Source organism: Lissotriton vulgaris, chromosome 6 (genome assembly GCF_964263255.1).
Source record: "Lissotriton vulgaris chromosome 6, aLisVul1.2, whole genome shotgun sequence".
NCBI lineage: Eukaryota > Metazoa > Chordata > Amphibia > Caudata > Salamandridae > Lissotriton > Lissotriton vulgaris.
In genome coordinates this window covers 1,695,232,971-1,695,251,155 of record NC_141694.1, presented here as the reverse complement: position 1 = coordinate 1,695,251,155, position 18,185 = coordinate 1,695,232,971, and the positions used below count along the sequence as shown (strand labels likewise).

At 43.9% G+C, this 18,185-nt stretch overlaps 1 protein-coding gene across 1 annotated transcript in view; it reads left to right on the top strand.

Moving 5' to 3' along the window:
• USH2A (usherin) overlaps positions 1 to 18,185 on the top strand; it is a 2,319,650-nt gene that overhangs the window by 92,198 nt on the left and 2,209,267 nt on the right. The window contains exon 2 of the mRNA XM_086925936.1: positions 391 to 556. Within this exon, the coding sequence (XP_086782062.1) occupies positions 391 to 556 (166 nt within the window). The remainder of the gene's footprint in view (positions 1 to 390; positions 557 to 18,185) is intronic.

Sequence of the window (18,185 nt, the reverse complement as noted above, 5' to 3'; positions counted from 1 at the left end):
TAGTATTTATTGCTATTTTATTTACCGTGGGACTCCCACTCCGACGACGGGGAATATTCAAGCATGTGAATCTATGAAAGACACCAATACTGGAGAACCACCTGTTTACAGGTAAGTAACAATTGTTCTTCCCCAATAAACTCGCCTACACAAGCATAGCTAAACCCATCTATTAATCCAAATTCGAATTAAAACCAAAAGCTACAAAAGAAATTACAATAGGATAATAAAAGAAACACATGGAAAACAATTTATTTAAATTAAAATCTCATAGCAAAAAAGTTGAAAAAATATGGTATTTCACATTCACATTGTTTTTTTTAGGTCTGTTTCACCCAATCTTTTAATTGCACGTTTTTGATTTGTTTCTTCTGTGTTGTTTTTCCATAGGTGTGTTGCAGAGAAAGCAGTTGGTGGGCGGCCCATGTTCAAAATCACAATCTCTGAAAAAGAAATTGTGTTTCACTACAAAACAGTAAAGGGCTTGCAGGCTCCAATAAAAGTTATGACGCTGGGGAGAATTGTTATGGAGCAGTGGGTTCACATTGTTGTGCAGGTGAGTAAGAACAGTACAGATATATAATAGTTAAAATATTTAAAATTGGAGGAAGCACAAAATATTATTATATTTTTTAGGGGGCCTATTTAAAAGCACCACTAAAAATGTGTACCAGATATTTAGAATTTGAACATCTAACAAAAAGGCAGATTTGCTGTTGATCAGTAGCATGTTTAAAATCTCCTAGCATTGTTTCTAGTGCAAGATTTACTGGACACCTTCTTGGGTTACGGAAAATAGTCATGTTCTGCACCAAGCTATATGATTATGAATATTGACAATAAATGTGAGTTGTGTGCAATTGAGTGATTCTATTTCTTCAGAGTTTTTAACTGGAAGTGACAGAAGTAACTGCTCTTAACACCATGAACCACATAACTGAATTTAGCTGTTTACTTGTTAGTAACCAATCATGAATATGTTAAGAACAGAAAGCTATGCACAGCCATAACCCATTTCAGACCCTTGCACATCAAATTACCTCATTTCAAAGTTCCCAGTGAAGTACCCTATATTCCCTTCCCTGGGGTTGCTGATATCAGGGCATTATCGACTTAGAGCATGGGTACTCACAAACTTTCTCTCGGGGGCCAAATTTACAGTTTGGTTTGTGCCCGAGGGCCGCACCGGTGGGGGCGGGGTCATTGGGGGAGTGGGCGGGTCTAGAGCAACAAAAAACTGACCATGAGGTTGATCACAGGTCCCTGCAGCAGATGCCTTCGTCCACTGAGCCACCAAACCCGGCATACACACATCTCTCTCTCTCTTTCTCTCTCTATCTCTCTCTCAGTCTCCCTCCCTCACTCTAGCACTCTCTCTCCCTCTCTCCCTCCCTGTCTCCCTCTATCTCACTCTCTCTGCCCGCCTCACTCCCTCTCACTCCCTATCACACTACCTGTCCCCCTCTGTCTCACTCACTCTGACTGTCTCACTCCCTCTCTCTCTCTCTCTCTCTCCCTCCGTCTCTCTGCCTCTCCATCTCCCTCTCCCTCTCTCTCCCTTTCCCTCCCTCTCCCTCCCTTTCCCTCCCTCTCACTCCCTTTCCCTCTCACTCCCTTTCCCTCTCTTTTTATCTCCCTCTCCGTCTCACTCCCTTTCCATCCCTCTCCCTGCCTTTCCCTCCCTCTCACTCTCCCTCTCTTTCCCTCCCTCTCATTCCCTCTCCGTCTCACTCCCTTTCCCTCCCTCTCACTCCCTCTCCGTCTCACTCCCTTTCCCTCCCTCTCACTCCCTTTCCCTCCGTCTCACTCCCTCTCCGTCCCCCTCCCTTACCCTCCCTCTCACTCCCTCTGTCACCCACTGTCATTTCACCCTGCCTGTGTGTGCCCGGGCTGAGACAGCTTCAGGGCACACACACACACACAGCTGCCCCGAGCACTTCACAGGTCATTAAAAGACCATTTGCATGTTAATGATGCGGTGTTGTATTTCACCTCTTCTTAGGCCTGCAGCTTTACTCTGGCTATCGCTAGGATCACCCGGCCCCCACAGAGCAGCAGTCTCTCACACTGCTGCAGACACTCTCTTTAAAAAAAAAAAAATTAAAACAGGGGTACGATTTCTCAAGGTCCGCGGGCCGCCAGGGAAGGCTTGCCGGGCCGCTGGAGGCCCCGCATGCCGTACTATGAGTACCCATGGCTGGAGTTAAGGAGTATTACTGACCACACCAGAATTAATGGACCAAGTCTATGAGAATTACGTAAGCAGAAGTCTCAAGTATGTAGTACCACATACTTTGGACTTATCAGTAAACTAAATGTAACGGTTAGGTGTGTGCCACTTTACCTATGTCTAGAAGGGAGGGCACACGCTCTTTACCGCTGATTGTCTTATGGCTAGCAAAAACAGATTTAACAAAAGGCGGCAAAGTACTGGGAGAATACCACTCAAAAGATGTTCATCTCCAAAAACTGCTATAAGAAACACCTGTAGGTAAAGAAACAAGGATCCATGAGTAGTACAAATAATAGTTTACAATTCAAAGTTTGCTGATTCGTTATATTGGTAGTCTGCTGTTCTGGACCTTGCCATAACTTCCTGTGCCCTGGCAGCAGCCTCAGCTGTTTAACAATATGGTAGCAACTAATAATATTGGGAATATGGACTGAAACTAGATGCACTACAATGGGCTCAGGGACTAAAACTCCCAAAAGGCTTCCTCTGCACCAGATGGCTAAAGCCAATACAAAATTGAGAGCAGCCCTAGCCTATAATGGAACTCCCTTGTGGCCCATTGTGCTTTTCAAGGTGGATTCATCACCAGATTATGGGATATAGGAGAACCTGTGACGAGAACTTTGGAAAAGAAAACATTTGGAAGATATGTCTTTGTATAGCCCTGTAGATGGTAATTGGGTTCCAGAGTGGACTAATGCATTTATAATATACCGGAGATCTCACAGTATGAACAGCCTCGGGTAACTCAAACCAACCTTGAAGATTACAAGTAGTGAGAAGAAGAGATAATTGAAGATCAGCAATCCAAAGAATTTAAGCTGAGTTTAGGTAAATAGTAAATGTACCACAGTACCTTTGAGAAAGTGAATAACATCAGATGTTTATAAATGTATGGGAAACATTAAAACTCGAAATATTTCCAAGCTTCTCCTTGGATCTAGAATAAAAGTTAAGAGAGCTCGAAAGTGAATGAGATCAGACTGGACATGGGGATTTGGGCAGGTGAAAAGGGGACATTTGCACTTGGAGGCTTTCTTGAACTTGACCTTCTTCATTAACAGGCATCTCAAGAATGTAGCTGCTGATGGCCCTGCACGGCAAGATAGCACAAAGCCTGTTTTAGTGAAGAACATGTGACTGCAGGAAACAAAATTCAAGTAGAAGCTCAGTCCTCCTAGAGGCCAATGAACATGCGAGATTGTTAGATGCAGTGGTCTGGTTAGCTTGGTTTGTTCTAATATTTAAAAATCTAAAGCTAATAGATCGGCATAAAATGGGGCTTGTAGTAACCTCTCCAATCCATCTTGCCCCACTTCACAGTATGATAGTATGCTTCTCCTGCTTGTTTTAATGTATATATGGTTGATTAATTATAGAACCAATTAGCACAAGTTTTATTTACAGCATTTCAGCATGTAGTTTTGGGTATACTAAAGTCTTTTTTTCTTCATAATTCTGTTCGTCTTCTTTAAATTGTTATGGTTTGTGTGGTGATGTGTGTATATTGTGTGGGAGAAATGTGGAATATTTATCAAATGGGCATTTTCTGGTGGGGTTTCTTTAATACATCCTGAAAAAAAGGTTGGGGTCTACTTGCCATTCTTCAAGTGTATTTAACTGAGACGAGGTGACTTATTATTGTTTCATTATTGCCTTATCTTGGTCGAGGTCTTGAGGAATTTAAAAAAGTTTGTCCAACCACAGACTCTGTTACAGACTTCCACATCTGAAAAGGTTGTTCCCAATCCCCATCTCTCTATAAAAAAATCTCCTAAAACAATTATCTTTATCATCACCCCTGTCCAATAATTGGTAAGCATGACATGTTAACTTATCATCTAATAAGAAAGCATGTGTGAATACAGGGTGTCACCTGACGTAATGTGAATGTACGTCATGAGGAGTAATCAGACATGATAACTAAAGGATGCATAAGATATCGAATAGTATTGATGATGCATGCAAGCACAATGTGAAAATAGAGCATGGTATTACATGTATATATAATGTAATTAAAGATCTCAGTGTAACAAGATCGGCATGCTGTAGCAAGAAAGAAATTATGTCATATGCAAATCTAAACGGTACCCAATAATGAGCCATGGTATTACGACCAATATGTTCAAAATGTGATTGGTAAAGGGTTCACACATAAAACAATATTATAACTAATATTTCCCTCTGCTCATGCTAATAACAGTGGATAACAACAGCGTTGCTAAATATCCACCCCTTAAATACTCTTGTGAGCCAAATGTGAGGGAACACATTGCAGACTTGGCAATTAACAGCTGTCAACATCTGACAACTTTAAAAAAAGGCTATTGTGGTCCAAACGTCCAAAGTGATTCTGAGGCTCGACCTTGTGTTGTGCTGAGGGAGGGCTAGGAGTGATTTGAGTTCCTTCTTACCGGAGTGGGGGTTAACAACCCGCATTCGCATAATGGCATTAAGTCTGATCTTTCTGATATAATTCTAAGAGTTGTCATTGGATTTATTCATTTATGTATGTATTTATTAGAAGTTTTATGCAGCGCGAACAATACCCTTTCTGGTGAAAGAGGGCTTTACAGGTATTGTACAAAATGAGAACTTTAATAGGAGGAACTATAGATACAATATATAAAAATACACTACATACGAATATAGATGAGTATGGATAGAACAGAGATATAATTGCACATATGGAAAAACGAGATAGGAGCATATATTCTAGCATAAGTCTTGGCCCAAACATATTCTGGCATGGCAAAAGGCAGCAAAGAATAGGCATAGGAATCAATCAAGGGGAGCCAGAGGAGTGTCTTTGTTGGATAGTAACATTTTACTTCATTCCTGAAGATGGATGTGGACGGGTTGCATCTGATCTCAGAAGGGAGGGAGTTCCACATTTTTGGGGCTATCGCAGAGAAGGATTAGTTGTATGTTTTCTTGAATTTCTGTGGAATAAATAGTAAGGAGCTGTTGCTTCACGAAGATGTTTCCACCCAATACAGTGGCACAGTTAGAAGAGGGTATTGTATTGCAGGCTTTGTGGGTCATACAAACAATTGTGAGATGAATCTTTGCCTCCTAGGGTAGCAAGTTCAGTAATTGAAGGTCGGGGTGATAGGGTGTTAATCCTGTTCTACAATGGGGCGTCATTCTAGTGGACAATAGGGCAAGAGGTAAAGCATCTAGCTTTGCAACCCAGTATTTTCTTTAATTTTTGCCAATTTTATCTTGAGAGTACCGTTGTACTTTTCAACTAAACCTGTTGACTGAGACTGATTAGCTGCATGGAATTTTTTCTGATATGCAAACCATCGCACACCAAGTGGAACACCTTCGCGTTAAAGTGACTTCCGTTGTCACTCCAAATCAAATGGGGCAAGCCGTAGCGCGGGATAAATGCTTTAATAAGAGCCTTTGCCATCGCCATGGCAGTATTTTCTTTTGTTGGGTAAGCTTCAATCCATTTACTAAATGCACAAACTACCACTAATGCATATTTTAAATTCTTATCTCGCTGAAGCTCTATATAGTCCATCTGGAGTACCTCAAAAGGGAAAGAAGTGGGTGCAAAATTACCAGAAGGTGTAGGGGTATCCTTCCCAGAATTGTGTCTCAGACAAATCATACAGTGCTTCACTAGATGAGCAGCAACCTTTGACATATTGTCATTCTGCCACACACATTCTAGTAGTTTATAAATACCTTTGGTGCTTAAATGGGCTGGACCATGTGCCATAGTGACTATCGGAAGTACATATGCATCTGTTAGCATCCATCTCTGTTTTTCGGACTTGTCAGCCCAACATCCTTCATCATCTAGACACCCTGTACTCTCTTGCCACAATGCCAACTCCTCTATTGTTGCCTCACTCTGTATCTCTCTAACACTTTCCACCGAATTCCACCGAATTCTCAAATATACCAGCATCTGGAACCCAACTAGCAGGACCTGCCACAAACAATTTCGTCGTTCTCGACCTGGCTGTTTCTTTGGCTATCTGGTCTGCAAAGGCAGTCACCCTCCCCGCATCATCCGTAATTGCTTTATGAGCACTATACTTGACTATTGCCAATCATTTGGGAAGAGTCAAAGATGTCAGAAGTCTCTCTATCAACTGACCATGTTGAATTTTAGTCCCATGTGGAGTCAAGAATTCTCTCTATGCCCAGAGTCGTCCAAGATTATGGGCCACGAGAAGGCATACTGGGTGTCATTATAATTCTTCACAGCCAGTCTTTCACTTAATTCACATGCTCGCAAAAGAGATATCAATCCCACAGCTTTGGCTCATTGTTGAGGAACACGTGACGTGGTAATAGCATACGCCGCAGTAGTGGTGCCATCTGACAATTTGAAACAAGAGCCATCGACATACAGTTCCCCTTGAGGATCAGATAAGGGAACATCAGTCAGGTCTACCCATCCCTTCGTCTCCTCCTCTGTTCTAAACAGACAACCTTGTCCTTTACTTCTGAAGGGAGGAGCAATAAAGTGACCAGATTCAGTGTGGCACAACTTTTGATAGCAATATGAGGTGCAAACAATGTTAATTCATACCCAGTCAGACGAGCACTGATAAGGTTTCTGCATCTTTGTTTTATTTAAAAGTACAACCACAGCATGTGGTACCATTACTATGAGATCATGATTGAAGAGCCCTGCCGACTGTCGAATAGAGACCGCCGCAACAGCTCTTAAACAACTCAGGAGGGCTCTGGCACAAGGTCAAGCGTAGCAGAAAAATAAGCACACAACCTCTGCTTAACTCCAAATTCCTGTGCATTTCCAGCTGCTTCGTGTACGTACAACACGAAGGGTTTCTTATAATCAGGCGTGCCAAGCACAGGTGCAGAGCAAAGCAGAACTTTTAATTTAATTGTTCAAAAGCATGCTGACATTCATGCGTCCAAGGCAAGGGTTCATGCCCATCTTTAGTTAGCAAGCAAAGCAGAGGTTGTAATAATAAAGAGTAAGTAGGAATCCTGTGTCGACAAAACAAGGCCTTTGAAATAATGCATGCCCCTATGGGTCACAGGCAGTGATGGTGGGGCTTTGTAGACGAAAGAACAAAAAATTACCTGACAGTGGAACACCCCGGGAGCCCCGGGAGCCCCACCATCACTATGCTACCTAAAATACACAAGAATCTCACGGACCCTCCTTTCCGCCCAATTGTCTCTACAAGAGGATCTATACACGAACCGACCGGGAAGTTTATCGATCGATATCTTCAACCAATGGTCTTGAATCTGGCAAGCTACATAAAAGACACCACAGAATTTCTCAATAAACTCGCATCGATACAAATTAACGAGGATGAAAAAGTGATATTATGCACAGCTGATGTTAAGAGTTTATACACCTCAATTCCCCACAATGGCGGAATTGATGCAGTAGAACAAGCCTTACTTCGATCTGACATCAACGATTCTTTGAAAACTTTTATCCTGGAACTCATGATATTCACTTTATATCATAGTTACTTCTCATTCGATCAGAAATGGTACCTACAAATGTCTGGTATGGCTATGGGCAATTGCGCCGCTCCAACATACGCAAATATCTACATGGGGAACTTTGAACTCAACAATATCCACACGAACAAAAATTGGACTGACAACTTAAAACTTTATGTGCGTTACATTGACGACTTGTTTTTCATTTGGAAGGATTCTCGAGAAAATCTAGAGCTAGCACTCACAGATTTGAATTCAAAGGATGATCGCATTGAATTCACTTGGAATATCAACAACCAGGAAATAACATTCTTGGATGTACTCATAAAAATCACCCCCAACGGTATTCAGACAGACCTCTTCCGTAAACTCACAGATCGGAATAACGCTTTACTATACAGCAGCTTTAACTCGGTTTCCCCAAATGCCCGTTGGAACTGATTCCGAATGACTGAACGGTTCCCCTTCCAATGAAAAGCATCGTAATCGGTTAGTCAGCCGGATTGGTACCAACACGGTCTAGGATAAAATGACTGTTGGTCGCAGACTTTCAGATTGACATCGTAATCAGGCCCAAAGTAGTTGTACTTGATGCTCAGCCAGTGAGACTGTGGTGTAGAATGTTGGTACGTGATGGTGCTATGTGGAATGTTGGTAAGTGAGAGAGTCAGTTGGAGAATGGGCTTAGCAGCAAGAAGGCTGCTCCTGGTGGGGCTCTTCATAACATCTTTATCATGACATCTTAATAAAGCAATTTACCTTTTCTTCACTTGGACTACCGGACTTCTTCATTTCATTATTTAATTTTTGGCGACAATTTAAAGAAGAATCTATGCGTGCAACTGGATTGAAACAAAAACCTACAATAAAGTAGAGCCTGAAGAAACTACAGAAGGAAGAACATTAAAGGAGAATAAGAGTACAGTCTGAAACAGTCAGTCCTGCAGCCCTAAGACCCACCAGTGACCTCAAGATCGGTCGGACCCAACCAGGGTGTACCTGATCTATTTACATCAGTATTGACTTAACTTGAGTTGAACCGCTGTGAATTGAGCAGGACCAGAATGTGTGTTGTTTTATTTTGTTTTTCAAGAAGGCACAACATGGCAGTCATTTTAACTTGCTAAGGAGTACCTGGCAGTGGCAGATCGGACTCAGCTTTTAGTGAGCTTGTGTGATTTACAGAGAGGATGTACTGGTGTTGTACAAGCTTGCTGGTTTCACCCCAACCTTTATTGGATTTGCTGCCATTTTACTGGTCTTAGTTCAACTGGACTACAGTACATTAGGGTGTGACATTAAAAAGAACATTTAGGCTGCTACTCGATGCGGCATTTGAAATGGACTCGGGCACACCGTACCTTGTCAACGGTGTCGCATGATGGTGTTTTGGAGAAGTCTGCGGCGCCTGGCGGTGCTCCCAGTGATGCAAACTGCTCAAGAATGCTTTGCTGCACCTGCATGCCTGGAGACACCTGGAACTTCTCATGTCTGCGTGCCGCCATCTTTCTGGCAGTCAAGGCAGAGGAAGTCTCCCGACTGTGATCCCTGTGGTTTCAGCGGCGGCGGCGGATTGGGGTCAGTCTGGATAATGGGCCTGTGTTCCTGACGGTGAGGGGTACTCCCATATCTGAAGTCTGTGGTGACCTAATAGTACTGCACAGGGTCCAGTTGTGCATGTATCTCGTTCCTGTGTTGGGATGTGCAGCGTGTATTGATGGGCACCTGTGAGTACATTGCACATACTGGTGCTGACACGTGACATATGCGCAAGGGTACTTACATTTGAATGACAACGTGAGGCAAAATTTACTTACTTCTTTCGATGACAGAGTGCATGGAAGGCCTATTTTCAAAAGATGTTCTATGTACAACGGTGCTTTGGTGGACATCTTTGGTGTTTGGGAGGATTTACGTGCATTTCTTTCTTGGTTACGACATTTTGGGAAAGCTTTATTTATTTTATTAATTGTTGACTGTACCTTGTACCTGCAGCCATTCGGCAAAAGTGACGTAATGAGTCCGTCCTGCTGCAGTTTCCCAGAGAACAAGTTGCAAGCCAGTGGACACAATAGTCACATGGTCTAATCAGTGGGCACAACAAATAGCTGGTTTGCCTTCCAAGATGATATCTAGTCTTTGGAGGCGTTTATGACTTTGAACAAAGCCAGTGTGTTGCCATTTAATGTGATTTTTTCTTTTAACCTTGCTCTTAATTTTGTGTTTTTTTCACCATTTGAGCCAGCGTAATGTTTCATGCTCATAATCATTTTTGAGTGTAGCTTTTGTTGCTTTTTGTATTCATGTTGGGGTTGATGAATGAGTTCTTTAATGCCACATAGGTTATATGAGGTGTGACAGTGTTGTGGTATGTCACCCCTTGCTTACATGTATTCTATACTATCTTGTCTCGTGTGATGGCTGTGTGGGGTGTTATTCACCACTTGCTTACATTATTATTGTCCTCCTGTCACTTTGGATGACTGTTTGGGGTGTGATTCACCCATTTGTTTAATTATTCTAGATTTCATTGTCACTTGTGATGACTGTGTCGGGTGTTTTTCACCCATTGCTTACATGTATTCTAGTTTCATTTGTCACTGTGGATGACTGTGTGGGGGTGATTCACCCATTGCGTACATTATTCTTGAATTCCTTGTCACTTTGGATGACTTTGTGGGGTGTGATTCACCGATTGCGTACATTATTCTAGTATTTCTTGTCTCGTTAGATGGCTGTGTGGGGTGTGACTCAGCCATTGCTTACATTATTCTAGTGTTGTTGTCATGTTGGAAGAGTGTGTGGGGTGTGATTCACCTGTTGCGTACATTATTCTAGAATTTCTTGTCACTGTTGATGACTGTGTGGGGTGTGATTCACCCCTTGTTGGTAGTCTCACTCTTCAGTCATCCTAGTTTCATCTTTGTGTTGGTTACCACTGCACCTTCGCTGGTAGGTTTCCTGAGTGGTGTCTTCCAGTGCCAGCCTGGCCAGCTGATATGTGTGTGGCATAGGGGTTATGCAGTTGAGGTGGGGTGCGGTAGAGCATGTGATTTTCTTTTTGTACGGTGGAAAGGGAGAAGAGGTGAGTGTTGTGGTGTTTCTTCCTTACATGTATTAGATTGCATTCAGTATGTTGACATTTACCATCCTTGTATTTGATATGTTATTCACATTTGCATGCAGTCTTTTACCATCTTTGTATTTAATATGTCAACATGAACCTCCTGTTCGTTTATTATTTTAACGTGAGAGTAGTACATGAAGTCAGCCGCTGTCGGCAGTAGGAGTTCCTGCAGGGCGTTGACGTGGGGAGGGGGAGGGGTAGGGTGGGGGGTAGTAATGTATGGATTACGGAGTGTAACAGGTAAGTAAACATATAAAGAAATAAAAGAATTTCGTTACGCGCACTGCATCGCATTTGGGGATGCAGTGCACGCAGCAAAATTTGTTTTATTTATTTATATGTTTACTTACCTGTTAAACTCCGTAATCCATACATTACTACCCCCCACACTGCCCCTACCCCTCCCCACGCCACCGCCCTGCAGGAACTCCTACTGCCGACCGCGGCTGCATGTAGTAGCAATGTTATCTTTGTTCATTTAAGGAAAGGGGAAGTGTTGTACCTGCTGCTCAGCCAGGGTGTAGAATGTTGTTAGGTGATGATGCTGTGTGGAATGTTGTTGAGTGAGAGAGTCAGTTGGAGAATGGACTGAGCAGCAAGAAGGCTGCCCCTGGTGGGGCTCTTCATAGCATCTTTATCTTGACATCTTAATAAAGCAACCTACCTTTTCTACACTTGGACTACCGGACGTCTTCATTTCATTATTACAATAGTGCTAAGTAACAAAATAAACAAATAAATAGAAGTGGGTTAAGGTCATTTGGCTATATTGTAGCCAAGCTATGGAACGCCCCCTCACACAACAGACAATGAATTGACTTCAGTGAACTCTTAAAAACCTGTCTCTACGATTCCTGTTTTTTTCCAAGCCTTGTATGGTTTTTGTCATCCCAGTTTTCTTCTTTTGTTACTGCTTTCATATCTTGGTATTCCTCCTTTTCTCCCTTTTTTGCCTTTACCTCTTTTGCACTTGATCCACAAAGGTGGTGCCTGTAACACCCTGCGCAAGTTTTGCAATGCAACAAAGCACACAACAGATACATTCCTCTGCTGTCTGTGCTCTGCTTTGCATAGGTTAATACATTTAAAAGAAACAGTTTAGTGCTGTGAGGAGAAATGTTTATATGCTGCTGTCCTCTGGGCGCTAGTTATATGCCTTTAATAAAAAACGCACAATGTAAAAACATCCACAAAATAAAAGGAAATTGCAAATTGGAAAGGACAAGTTTTCTCTTGGTAGTCAAACAGTTATGATGTAAAGCGCTCTCATTAAATTATAAGTACTTTAACCTTTTCCTGAAAGAAATGGAAAATTTAAAGATTTATAAAGAAGTTTTGCCTGAACTAGGAAATGACTCATATTTGACATGTATTGAAATGATAATGCTGATTTCAATGGGCACTCTAAGAGCATTTTGCTCTCTTGAGAGTAATTCAGTCATGGTTACCTTTTTGCATTAAGATTCTAAACTTTCTTTGCAAAGCTCTTAATGTGCTGTTGTCTGCCAGAACGTGGCAGGGTTACACAGATATGATCAGGCAAAATAAAGCAGCAAAAAAGAGAACTTTTATAATTGAGGGCACTAAATATGCAACAAACACATCAATCTGACATTTCCACCAGAAAGGCTCCTTAGAAGCAGTGATTTTATCCGCATAATCTCTGCGAGGAGGCTGTCTTTTCCCGTACACCTCAACCTACGTAAGCGCAGAAGCGATGTGGGTCAGTGGCTGTATTCGGGGAGAAACATGACCTAAATAAAAAAAATAAAAAAAAGCAAACAGCTCAGAGAAACTCCGGAAATCCCAACTCATAAACAAAACAAATGTTTTTTTCTTTTTTTTTTAAATCAAGTCGTTTTTATTGAAGTGTAACAAGATAATATAATAGATTGTGATCACAGACCTAAGAGAACCAGTATTTAGAGAGGTGTTCAATTAATGGGTTCCAAATTGTTTCAACGTTTTACGGTTATCATTCATTACTCATTTGAGAGGCTTTCCATTGCAGGTATGCCAAACTCTGAAATAACACAGTAATCTTGAGAGGGGTTTTGTTTTTTTCCTAGGCAATTCGACTATATTAAAAAGGTGTACCATTTTAAGTCTCGAGAATGTAGGGATAGAATAATTTATGTATCTGGGATAGGATTTGACAACAGTGATGTCATTAATGCTAGGATTTTGTTCCAAAACTATTTAATGCATTGGCAAGCTCACAAAATTTGCCTAAAGTCACCTATCATGCCACAACCTCTCCAGCGTAACGGGCTAGGTGTTGGATACAATTTTGCCGATTTAGACAGATAAAGATATCAGTTAAATATAACTTTGAAATGCGCGTTTCGACCTACCATGGAGTGGGAATTTTTTTGAGTATCTTGTCATAGTGACGTCCGTTGACTTTAGCCTCAAACGTTTATTTCAACGAGACATGTTTACATGGCTGGGTGGTGAAGAAGAATCAATTAAAAGGTTGAAACGATACGTTATGGGACCCTAAAATTTCCCAGCTAATTGTACAAATTTCTCAATTGGAGTGAAGAGTGCTAATAGATTTTCTGAGCCTTGGAGCATATTGGATTTGGGGCATATTGGATTTGGTGAGACAATGACACCATGGAGTGGTGTGGCTCACTGGTTAGAGGCGGCAGACCCGGTAGCAGAGGACAGCCCGGGACCAGGGTTCAATTCCCGACGCGGCAGGGTTGTGAACCAGGGTCAGCGGACTCGATAATTCTCACCTTGGTGCCTTCTCTAACCAGGGATCACACTCGGCAACTCTGGGCATTAGCTTGCCTCATCTCCACAACGGCCCCCCAGAAAAGCCGGGGATGCCTGGTTTCACCTTGGAGATACCCAATAGGGACCATCTCACAGGGAAAGCCAGGACGGGTTCCCCAGCGGTCTATGGTGCAGAGATACTCCTTCGGGAGTCGATTCTAGCGCATTAGAAACCCACAAATTTAAATTTAAATGACCCTTTCTACATTCATGAAAAGGGCTGGGTTCAAGAGCTGGCGTAAAAGCTTGGTTGTTATGTATGGGGATAAGTGGGGAGGGAAAGGTAGGTAAATGAGATTTGACATTCACCCTGTGCCATATTGTGAGAGTGGTCCTTGTGGGTGTGCTTAAATACGCACTTTATGATCTGTCTTGTTTCTGCTTCCAAATCAGATCACAGAAGTAGCTCCCTGTCACCATTCTGTCCATTTCTGTCCAATTTTTGTCTGTTTCTTTCAGGGACCATTTGGTAACAACACAAGGGCAAGACCTTCCACTGACATTGCTGTTCTTAAATGTTTGTAGAAGGGCTTGCTCATTTTCCATGTCAGATGAATTTCATTGTTAATTGTTTAAGTCCTATACAAAAATCCCTCCAGACCAAAAATGAGTATTGCCTGGAGTACGTACAACACTTGTAAGAACTTGGGTTGTCATTTGAGAGGGATAGTAGACCCACTCACTCAGCGACCATAATCCTTGTCAGAGTGAATAACCAAAGTAAGCATGTGGTTAACCCTCTGTTAGCTTGGTACACAAGTAGGCTTAGCTTAGCTTAGAGGCAAAGTGTAAAGTATTTATGCAGTACTCAAACAGTAATAAAGTGAAAACTGACCAGAAGAAAATCTCAAGCCAATTTAGAAAAATACAGTAAATTGTAATAAATAAACTGATACAGAATGGCAAAAATCCAATCACTAGAACTAAAGATATTGATTTTTCACGTTTTTGGTGAAATTAGTGTCAAGAAGCAGAAAGCACCACTCATGGTTATCTGTTCATGCTAGATCGGCAGAAGTCACATGATCAGGCCTACCATTATGGACTGCTAGTGGAATACCCTCTCACAGTTCACCACAAGTTGGTTGACACCGCAGCGGAGAGATGCAGTGACTGACGGCGCTTAAGCCCCAGCTAGGTCGAGGTTATCTGACCTTCCAAGAATTCACTTTTTAGGGATTCTCAAACATGTTTTCAATGCGGGTCCTGTAGAAAATGAATACACAGGCCCCATCCTTGTAAATAACACCCCACGTAATCGTTGTGGGGTATCTTTCCCATTCTTGAGGCATCATACCGCACTGATCAGGCGGGTTCAAAATAACTGGTTGTCACCATTGACCTTGTGAGGGTTGCCCCACCCCTGTTTTCGTCCCCTGTCCTGAAGTAGACCCGCGTGGCTGAGGTCCAAAAATTCCCTCATTTGCCGTCAAGTCGGGTCGCAACGTCGACATTATATCCCCTTCAACATTGGAAACCTGGACCTTCTTTTCCAGTGCCCCTTCCTCAAAGGAGACATAACCCTCCATTTGTTTAGAAATTGATTTTGTAAATACAACACATGAACCATTACTGGGCCAGGTTTCTGATGACATGTCAATAGATACAAGGCTTAGATTGATTTATGTAAATATTTTCTTTACAACTCTTTGGAAATTCCCTTTTTTCTACAATCTCCTTACACTTGAGCACAAGTTTCCTTCACGTTCCCCTCTTGGAGCAACCCTGTTCTTCTTTCCTTCAGGATTGTTTCTGAATCAGAACTTTAATGTACTATATACACATTTTTGTGAAATAAAATATATATATGCCCTTTTGGAAGAAACTGTACTGAAATGATTATGTTTGGTGCACATTTGTCTTTCAGTTTTTAGATAATGTGAGCTGACTCAATAGTAGCTCCGGTTGAGAATATCAGTACCTTTTTAAATATATATATGGCTTAATAGTTATTGGTCCAGGACCACTGTTTTCTTTGCTTAGCAGAATACAGGGACTAGGTAAGTCCCATGAAAACAGTTCCCTTCGTGTTGGAGGAGGTCTTCAGTGCAAAGAGCAGGTTGCGCATTGTGGACAGTTGCAGCTGTAGTGGAAGAGCAGGTCCTCACTGGAGCGTTGCGTTGGCAGTCACCACCGTCTGTCATTGTTGTAGCATGAAGTGGTGGTGTTGCATTTCCGGTCATCACAAATGGCGGCTTTCAGCGTGAAGAGCATGTCTCATGAAGTTTGACGTTGGTGGTCAACACAAGGTCCTTGTTGGTACAAAAGAGGTATTACCGAAGCTGGTTCGTGGTCGCAAACAGCACAAACTTCGGGCTTTTCACCTTGTAATTCTAGGGGAGTTCACCCTGATGACAGCCAAGGATCCAGGACCTGGAGGGCACCTCTTGTGGATCAGGAATCACCCTTGGAGAGACCAGGAGCAGGGCTCAGACAGGTCCAGTTCCAGTTGCTCAGCCAACTTACCCTTGTAGTCACTTTGGGTAGCCTGGGATCAAGGCAAGCATGTCCAATCTTCCATCTTCAGACAGCAAAGCAGTCCTTCACGCAGCAGGGCTGTCCTTCTGGGAGCAGGGCAGTACATCTTCTGATTCTTCCACATTTCCATGAGTCTTCTGATGAGTTCTAAACATTCCTGAGGGGAGAATTCATTCCCTGGCCTACACCAAAACTGTATCTGGTCAGTTATTTCCCTTTCCCTGCTTCTGGCTCCAAACTTTATTTAAGTCGTCTAGGGGGACACAGGCAGGGCTGAAGTCAGGTTCATTTGTGTGCGCTGAGGGCAAGATCCATTGAAATGCAATCAGAGTAGGTAAAAGCTCCTCCCCAGTCATTCTTCCAGAAAGACTCTCTCACAGTCCACTTCACCTTCAGAAGGACCACGATCCACCACCACCAGCAACAGGTTGCACGCAGAAGCTGGAACAAGATCACAGCCGACCAGCTCGCGACTTCCCTGAGCATGAACCCTCCCACCAGCACAACGAACCCAAGCCAGGCGGCCACCAACCTCGCAAAGTGGATCAGTGACTGCGCAGACGTCCTCGCCCCTCTGAAGACCCCGCCTAGCAGACCCTGCAGCAAGAAAGCCCCATGGTTCCCCGACGAACTCAAGAGCTCCAAGAAGAACTGCTGAGACCTCGAGAAAGCCTGGCGCAGAGACCCAACACCGAACAACATGGCTGCCCTCAAGCTCGCCACCCGAAAACACCACCAACTGATCCACGCCACCAAGAAGTCTGCATTCAAGGAACGACTGTACAACAACGCACACAACATCAAGGAACTCTTCAACATCGTCAAAGAGCTCTCCAACCCCAACGCCGGAAACAAAGACATCACCCCTTCACAAGACCTCTGCAACTCCCTGGCCTCCTACTTCCACAACAAGATCGCGGACATACACAACAGCTTCAGCACCCAACCGACGCACTCCACGACTGAACCACCGCCCCCACCACCACCCTCCGTGCCTGGACCCCGATCAGCACCGAAGACACCATCCGCACGATGAACTCGATCCACTCCGGATTGCCGACCGACCCCTGCCCTCACCACGTCTTCAACAAGGCCGACGCTGTCATCGCACCCCACCTGCGGGACATCATCAACACCTCCTTCGACACCGCTACCTTCCCGGAGAGCTGGAAGCACGCCGAACTCAGCGCCCTACTAAAAAAGCCATCAGCCGACCCCACCGACCTCAAGAACTACCGCACCATCTTGCTGCTCCCGTTTCCTGCAAAAGTCTTCGAAAAGACCGTCAACAAGCAGCTGGCCGCCTTCCTCGAGACGAACGGATCCCTCGACCTCTCTCAGTCTGGCTTCCGGGCCAACCACAGCACCGAGACCGCCCTGACCGCAGCCACGATGACATCCGAGCCCTGCTCGACAACGGAGAAACAGCGGCCCTCATCCTCCTAGACCTCTCCGCGGCCTTCGACACTGTCTGCCACCGCACCCTAGTGCAGCGCCTCAGCAACGTCGGAATCCAGGAGAAGGCACTGGAATGGATCATCTCGTTCCTCGCCGGAAGGACACAGAGAGTCCGCCTCCCCTCGTTCAGATCAGAAGCCACCGAAGTCATCTGCGGCATTCCTCAAGGCTCCTCGCTCAGCCCAACCCTCTTCAACGTCTACATGAGCCCCCTCGCAGCCATCCCACGCCAACACAACCTCAACATCATCTCCTACGCCGACGACACCCCGCTGATCCTCTCCCTCACCAACGACCCCGCAACCGCCAGAGCCAACCTACACGAAGGGATGACAGAAGTAACCAAGTGGATGATGAACAGCCGCCTGAAACTGAACTCGGACAAGACGGAAGTCCTCATCCTGGTATCCTCACCCTCCACCTGGGATGACTCCTGGTGGCCCCCCGCCCTGGGCAGCGCACCCAAACCAACAGACCACGCACGCAACCTGGGTTTCATCCTGGACTCCTCCCTCTCCATGTCCAGACAAGTCAACGCCGTCTCCTCATCGTGCTTCAACATCCTGCCCATGCTACGTAAGATCTTCCGGTGGATCCCCACCGAGACCAGGAAGACGGTCACCCAGGCCTTCGTCACCAGCCGTCTGGACT